This window comes from Mirounga angustirostris, unplaced genomic scaffold (assembly GCF_029215605.1).
Source record: "Mirounga angustirostris isolate CCGP_5_RB_7025 unplaced genomic scaffold, mMirAng1.0.hap1 SCAF_9, whole genome shotgun sequence".
Taxonomy (NCBI): domain Eukaryota; kingdom Metazoa; phylum Chordata; class Mammalia; order Carnivora; family Phocidae; genus Mirounga; species Mirounga angustirostris.
The window spans coordinates 68040996-68049403 of NW_026991717.1; the positions used below are offsets into that span (position 1 = coordinate 68040996).

General features: G+C 47.1%; 1 protein-coding gene across 1 annotated transcript; it reads left to right on the top strand.

Moving 5' to 3' along the window:
* The first annotated feature begins 3349 nt into the window (after positions 1-3349).
* On the top strand, positions 3350-5567 carry GJD2 (gap junction protein delta 2). The gene is made up of 2 exons (XM_045901923.1): positions 3350-3420; positions 4673-5567. Exons 1-2 carry the CDS (start codon positions 3350-3352, stop codon positions 5565-5567), a joined length of 966 nt encoding a protein of 321 aa, XP_045757879.1.
* The last annotated feature ends 2841 nt before the right edge of the window (positions 5568-8408 follow it).

Consider the following 8408-nt stretch of genomic DNA (forward strand, 5'->3'; position numbering starts at 1 on the left):
TTTTAACATCTGTGAAACAGGTGATAGGATCTCCTGATTTCTAGGACCCTCTCTGCCCTAATACTCACAGAAACAAGAATTCTCAACTTGTTATTGTTATCAGAGTCACTGGCAAGAATTAAATTAAAATGCAGGTACTTAAACCTCACTTCCATAGATTTTAATTTAGCAGATTTGGGGTGGACTCCAGTGTCTGTTTTTTTAATGCATATCCCCCAAATGGTCTAATGTACAAGGAGGTTTATTCTATGAATTCCATCGTTTTTCATCTAAAACCATGACTTCTGTAGAGTAAGATGAGTTTTAAATAAGAGCCAAAGGAACAAAATTCCCAGCTGACTTAAATGGGGATCTTTGCTCAGAGGGTAATTGAGACAGTGAGAATCAGCTGGATGAGATAACGCTCTGAGGAAATTCAGAAGTGTCCGGCACTACATAGAACCGCTCCATATTGAATGCAGCACTCTCGGGGCAAATTACTAATCGAATGTGGCGTTGATCAGGCTCAAAAAAGGAAATACAGCATAGGAAGTAAAACAACTTATGAGTGATTTAAAAAAAAATAAAACAGCTCCGGGCACCTGGGTGGCTCGGTTGGTTGGGTGTCCAGCTCTTGATTTCAGCTTCGGTCATGATCTCAGGGTCCTGGGATCGGCTCCACGATGGGCTCCCCCTTCAGCTGGGGGTCTTCTTGGGGTTTCTCTCTCTCTCCCTTTCCCTCCACTCCTCTCCACTCGCATTCTCTCTCTCTCTCTCTCTCTCTCAAATGAATAGATAAGTACTTTTTAAAAAATAAAACAGTTCATTGTTTTCAAGGTGAGAAGGTTTTCATATAAAAACAGGCTACCAAATCTAACAGATGAGTCTTTTAAAATATGGGTTCTACGTATAGATGTTTTTGTGTGTTTATATGTGTGTTACCATGTTGAATCTATATGACATATTAAACTATTTTAAAATAACCAACTGATGTAGTCATAACTTAGTGTTTGAATATTGCATTGTAAGAATATTTAAAATGTATTTCCTGCATTCTATGGCCTTAGGATCATCTTCAAGGGTTTAGTAAAACCACATGTATAGAACATAATGATTTTGAGTTGTGCAGCTTATTTTAGGACATTTGAAGATGTTAGACAGATTTCCTATGGGACTGTCTCACTCATTCACCCCTGTCTAAGATACTTTACTCCAGAACGGTCTGCCAAAGGAGAGAATACAGGGAGCCAGGGTCTAAGGAAGCAGGAGGGAAGTCTGAGAAAACCCGAAGTCTGAGCCAGGGGATCACCATTCCATCTGGAAGCGGACTGGATAATAGGATATACATCCAGCCTCATCTTTGTGTCTCTTCTCCGCCCAGCAGGAAAGAAGGAGCACCTGCCTTAACCCTAATGTTCCACTTATACCCGAAACCCTTCCCATTTTTAGTAGACTCTTTTACTTCTCTGCAGTGAAAAACTGCTTCCTTGGGGTAGAGGTGTCTGGCCTAGGAGAAATCTCTCTGATCCCTCTTGCACTGAATATTGAGTTGTGCCTTGAAAGTCATTTAACACAAAAGTGCAGTGTGAGTGGACTCGAGCCCATGCCTGGTACCCTTCCTCCCAGTCCCTGGGCCACCTGCTACCCAAACACCTTTGCTCTAGAACTGAAAGCTCATCACGGTGTGATTTATGTAATACACTTATGTGCTATGATCCTTGTGGATAATGAAGGCTCCTAGAATGAGTTAGCAACCCTTTTACAAAGCTGTGTTTTTCAAAGGCTGACAACCACTTACCCATTTTGCTTTGGGTACATTTATATGAATCATTCCCAACTACTGTGTCTCCCTATACTGACCCCTGAGCTAATTAGCAGCGTGGTGTGATTGTTTCTATTTTGTAGCAACCAATTAAGCAGTTGCTCTGGATAGAATGGACAACAAAATGTAAATTTAAAGACAGAAACCAGGATCTGTTGGTTGAGAGGAGAAAGCCAAGACCAGATAAGCGAAGTGAAGATGGGGTGAGGTTGTCAGCGGTTTTGTTTCTGATAGTAGAGTACTGGGCCTCCTTAAATTCAGATTCAGACCAAGGTTAATCTGAGAAGTACCCCCTTTAGCAAATAAATAAACACATAAACAAATAAATAGATTTTTTTTTTTTTTTTTTAAATAGCAGAGCCTCTGCCTTTGTGCTGGGAGAAGCCAGACCTTAAATCGTGGCCACCCACCTGCTCACGCGAGGCACTTCCTAGGTATAGACTTGTGTCCAGACCCCTTCCTCAGAAGCAGCTTCATACTTGCATTTAAGCTTTGGCCTAAATGGACTCTCCTCAGCCTTCCTCACCCCAGCATCGGACCCACGGAGGCACCGAACTGCAGGCTCGTTCTCCGCCACTCAGTCCTCTCTAACGGAGATTTAAAAGTGTCCTACCGTCGCTCCCACTCACCGTCCCCCAACCAGCATCCCCATTTAGAGAGGGAATTTTAGTGGTCTCCCCGAAGACAAAGAGCAAAAAGGTGAGGGACGCACGTAGGGAGGCCACACGACCTACTCCCGCTCCTCCCCACTCACCCACGCGTCTGCTCCCGGCTGCCCGTCCTCCTGCAGGGCACTGGCGGTCAGGTGAGGTTACCTGTGCGCCTCGAGAAGCCCCGAGGGGCGCTGAGATCCTTCCTCCCGAGGTCGCCCCACTCCCCGCCAGGCCCCCAGGACTCTCGCCCCCCTCTCCCCGCGCGCGCGTCCCCTGCCCCTCGGGCTCCAGCGCGCAGCGACAGCCGCACGCCGCGCTCGGCTCCCCTCCGCCGACCTGGCGTGACGCAGGCAGAGACTACTTAAGGGCGGATTAGAGGCGGCGGCCGCGGATTCCCGAGCCCGTCAGCCAGCTCCGCGCGCTCCGCCCGGGCCTCGCAGGCGGCAGTCCAGGGGCGCCCGGTGCCCGCTGAAGTGCCAGGCGCGGGGGCTGGTGCCCGGACCCTTCGCTGGCCCCCAACCCCGGGGGGGAGAGCTCTCTCGGGCGGGCGCGAGCTCGCGGACCTGCACGCTGCCACCCCCGCCCCGCCCCTCTCCCGGGCATCCGCGGGCTCCGCACCTGATCCCGGGACGGCACGGGGGGTTGTGCCCGCTCTCGCGACCGCGCCAGCTGCCCCATCGGTCGGGGAGCGCTGCGATTTCTTTCCTCATTTCCCTCTTTTAAGTGCAATAAAAGGGAGAGGGGATTCTTGGAATTTTTTTTTTTTTTAATTTGTTTGCTTCTTTGATCCGGGGTCAAGCGCTCCCAGTCGGGAGGTGCGGCCCAGGGAGGGGCCAGGAGCGGGAACGTGCCCGGTGCTGCCCAGTCTTTGTCTGCTGCCTCCGGATGCACAGCGATGGGGGAATGGACCATCTTGGAGAGGCTGCTGGAAGCCGCGGTGCAGCAGCACTCCACTATGATCGGGAGGTAAGGGCGCTGAGCCGGCCGTCAGCGGGCCCCCTCGGGCGACCCCCGGGAGTGCCTCCTCACGTCCCGACCGAGCCCCGACAGCCCCCAGCCCATCCACTGCCCTCTTCCCATCCTCTTCCGTCTGTGCGCTTGTGTCCCTGTTTAATTGTGCACCCCGTGTCCAGTGATGTCCCCTTCCCCCAGCTGCTCCTGATCAGCTCTCCATCCCTTCCCGCTGAAGCACCACCGGGGGGTTGACCCTTCTCCCCTTAGAAAAGGAGTTGTTGGCTCAGTCGTGGTAGCCCCACTCTCCGGAGTCAGAGCCTATCTCCATCCGGTTCCCTGAATAGACTCTACAAGGAAGGCAGGGTTGTGTTTGGACAGAGAAGGGCAAATGGGGAGATGGATTTGCTCTTCGGAGCAGATGTATCTTTCCCCCCAAAATATTTATTAAACTAGGGGCGCCTGGGTGGCTCAGTCGTTAAGCGTCTGCCTTCGGCTCAGGTCATGGTCCCAGGGTCCTGGGATCGAGCCCCGCATCGGGCTCCCCGCTCAGCGGGAAGCCTGCCTCTCCCCCCTCCACTCCCCCTGCCTGTGCTTCTCTCTCAATGTGTCTCTCTCTGTCAAATAAATAAATAAAATCTTTAATAAATAAATAAATAAATAAATAAATAAACTAAACTGATTTGGCTGTTAAAACCTACAGTATCAGAAACCCCCACTCCCAATTGATACTTTTGTGTCTTTATATATAAAGACACATATATTCATATGTATATGCACTATATATATATCTATGTATATATGTGGATAGATATTCATAGCTATCTGTTTACATAAAGCATTAAGTTCAATATTTATACTGAGGGTAAACTAAACATCCACTTGGGATAGTTATATGCACACTCTGTGTATAACTTTGAAACATGTACTCTGTTCATATATTCCATGTGCATTTGCCATATCCAGAGTGAAGGTGTGTGTCTTTTGCCTCTGTATATTCCATGTATACAGATGAACTCTATCTGTTGCAATATACCATGTCCAGTGTATGGAGGTATATACACTTGAGACCCTTGTAATATGAAGTGTTCTCAGTCTACCAGCAAAAAAGATTTCCTAGATTCCCAGCTCAGTACCACACAGGGATGGACAGCTCCCCAGTCAAAGGAGTGGCAAACATAAGGAGCAGGGAAAGGAGGAGCAGGGGTTTCCTAAGTCAGTGACTCAGCCCTTGAGAACCTTTCTCCCTCCGTCTTCCCCTGCTCAGGATCCTGTTGACTGTGGTGGTGATCTTCCGGATCCTCATTGTGGCCATTGTGGGGGAGACGGTGTACGATGATGAGCAGACCATGTTTGTGTGCAACACCCTGCAGCCCGGCTGTAACCAGGCCTGCTATGACCGCGCCTTCCCTATCTCCCACATTCGTTACTGGGTCTTCCAGATCATAATGGTGTGTACCCCCAGTCTGTGCTTCATCACCTACTCTGTGCACCAGTCTGCTAAGCAGCGAGAACGCCGCTACTCTACAGTCTTCCTAGCCCTGGACAGGGAACCCCCTGAGTCCATGGGGGGTCCTGGAGGAACTGTGAGTGGAGTCAGTGGTGGTGGCAAACGAGAAGATAAGAAGTTGCAAAATGCCATTGTCAATGGGGTGCTGCAGAACACAGAGAACACCAGCAAGGAGACAGAGCCCGATTGTTTAGAGGTTAAGGAGCTGACCCCACACCCATCAGGGCTGCGCACTGCAGCGCGATCCAAGCTCCGAAGGCAGGAAGGCATCTCCCGCTTCTATATTATCCAAGTGGTGTTCAGAAATGCCCTGGAGATTGGGTTTCTGGTGGGCCAATACTTTCTCTATGGCTTCAGTGTCCCAGGGTTGTATGAGTGTGACCGTTACCCCTGCATCAAGGAAGTGGAATGTTACGTGTCCCGGCCTACCGAGAAGACTGTCTTTCTAGTGTTCATGTTTGCTGTGAGTGGCATCTGTGTTGTGCTCAACCTGGCTGAACTCAACCACCTAGGATGGCGCAAGATCAAGCTGGCTGTGCGAGGGGCCCAGGCCAAGAGGAAATCCGTCTATGAGATCCGCAACAAGGACCTGCCCCGAGTCAGTGTTCCCAATTTTGGCAGGACTCAGTCCAGTGACTCCGCCTATGTGTGAAGGGGCAGGTTTGGGGAAGGCCTGGGGAATGAAAAGGAGCCCCGAGGCAGATGACTGCTCAGAGAGTGACTGCATCTGCCCTCATTTACTATTGAGATGTAGGACAAGACTGGATAAGAGAAGACCTTGCATCAATGGGAGAGGAGAGAAAGTAGAACCATTACCACACGTCACACCATTGGTTCCAACAGAAACCATCAGGTTAGAGTGAGGAGAAGGATGAGGGGGGCTTCTTTGGGCCCTCCTCATTTATGGCCCAGTCTGATCCTAATAACAGTGTGCTTGAACAGCTACCAAGTAGGACTTAGCTCTGCTGAGCTCTATATCCTGGTGAACGGTGTGAGACAGATACTTCATTGGTACAAAATTTGTGACCTATCTCAACACATCCCTTCATCCCGGGCTGCAGGACAAACATCCTTGAGGCATCTTCCATGTACCTACCCCATCAGCATGCCCCTCTCCCTCAACCCAGGATAGCATGCCAGCTTTTTTTTCTGAATCTGGCCTTACAGTAGACCTAATATGGTTTATCTGCAAGCTAGAGGGAATTACAGGGGGTGCTTTTTGGAGAATGGCCATGGCAGAGGTTTGCATTAAAGCTCCATCTGACTAGCCCTTAGTCATTATGAAAACCTTCGGAATGTCTCAGTATTTCCAATTTTCTAACTCAAACTGCACTGGTGCTGTTTCTTAGGGGCAGGGGTTGGGTGGGAGGGAGGGGATTGCAATATGCAGCTATAACACTTCTGTGAAATGGTTGTTGCACTGTTAGGCATGTGGTTATGAGCTTTGGGATATTTCTGCCTTCCAGCTTGTGGACTTTGGCTAGCATTAAAAATATTTTGTCGCTGTTGTTAATATCAAGGGTGTCTACTTGAGCCACAGAATTTCTCACTGGTGTATTTCACTCATTTTCTTACATAGTTTCATTGTGCAACACAGCTGCACTTCATTTTGCCATGGTTTGAATTTGCCTGTGTGCTCACACCAGAGACCTTAATCAGCCCATGTGAATCCCAATTTATTATTTTATCAGTTATTTCTGCAACACACACACGAGCCCTAGCTTGAGAAACCTGGAATGAAACACTATTGGCTAACATGTGTTTACTGATGTTTATTTGAGACATATACCAAAGGTTCAAAAACCTATTTCTTCGGACTGTGAATATGTTTCCTTCTCTTTGCTCTTATTTATTTAAGTGCCATACACTACCTTTCACATCCACTGTGTATTTAGTTCAAGCATTGGCCAAGAATAATATTTGGATAATTGCTTTTATGAAGCCCTCTATTTCCTTTGCGTTATCATTTATGACTTTTGATTTAGGTATGGACATGATGTAACACACAACTGAGGATTTGTTTAAAATAAAGTTCTTGCCTTTTTTTGTAACCTGGGAAGAGTCTGCATTTTTCTATTTTGATTGGGGTTTCTATTTATTTAAATACATGTTCACAAATGTTTTGTTGCATGTTCAAAAGAGCAGAACATCAGGGGCAGGAAGTGAGGAATGGATGACCGATAAAGTCCAATCAGCCACTAACACATGAGTAGAGGCTGGTACATTTTGGAATGCTTAGAAGAGTGTGATGAGACTTTCAGATAGTAGTATTTACTAAGTCCTTTCCATTGTAGCCCAAGATTTCTCTGCTTGTCTAGGGATCTTTCTTGTAATAAAATGCCAATACTCTATCCTATTAGCTCATTCCAGGAGTAGAATATTTTTTTCCTTTCCATAGTTCTTTTCTTTTCTTTTCTTTTTTTTTAAAGATTTTATTTGTTTACTTGACAGAGAGAGAGAGACACAGCGAGAGAGGAAACACAAGCAGGGGGAGTGGGAGAGGGAGAAGCAGGCTCCCCACAGAGCAGGGAGCCCGATGCGGGACTCGATCCCAGGACCCTGGGATCATGACCTGAGCCGAAGGCAGTCGCTTAACCAACTGAGCCACCCAGGCGCCTCCATAGTTCTTTTCTGCCATGGCTTGTCACATCTGGCAGGTATGCTGTGCTCCCCATCATCTCTTTAAGGCCTGATGGTTAAAATGATGCTAACATCATAGTCAAACAGAATGTTCTAGACCAGCACTGCCCAATATAAATTTGTGAAATGATGGAAATTTCTACTCTGTGTTGCTCAATATGGGAACAACTAGCTGCATGTGGCTATTGAGCTCTTAAAGTGTGGCTAGTATAACTGATGGACTGAATTTCTCACTTTATTTAATCTTAATTAATTTAAATAGTCATATATGGTTAGTTGCTACTGTCTTTACAGCACCGTTTTAGACTTTCAGTCAATCATTTCTTGTTGGGTTCTTTCAAAGGAAACTGATCCTCTGCTTCTAGGTCATAAGATATTGCTTTTTAGTCACACATTTCACTATGATTTTTGGCATCTTCTCTCTACATGTGGTCCTATTAGCTCAGTAGGCTAATGTTCTTCCTCCAGTACTTTAATGCTATTCACCTCATTCCAGTGAGCACTTGGTCTCAACATGGTGAAGCAACATGGAATTTCCTGGATGATTGTTTTTCAAATACAATTGTGGCACCCTTTAATGATAGCAGAGCAGATGCCAATTTTAGAATGAAAATATGTTTATTTCAACCTATAGGTTTCCATCTGCAGTATAAATAGGCAGTTGAAAATGATTATCCTTGAGTAAAGAAACAGATCCTCCTCTGTTTTCTGTTTGGTGAGCTAAAAATGTTTTAAGACACCTCCCAGAGATAGAGGAAGAGTGTTGTTTGAGAGCTCTTAGCATATGCTTGGGTGTGAAAGAAGTAGGAATCTGTGTGGAAAACAAGGGCTGTTGTATTTATGCTGTGATATA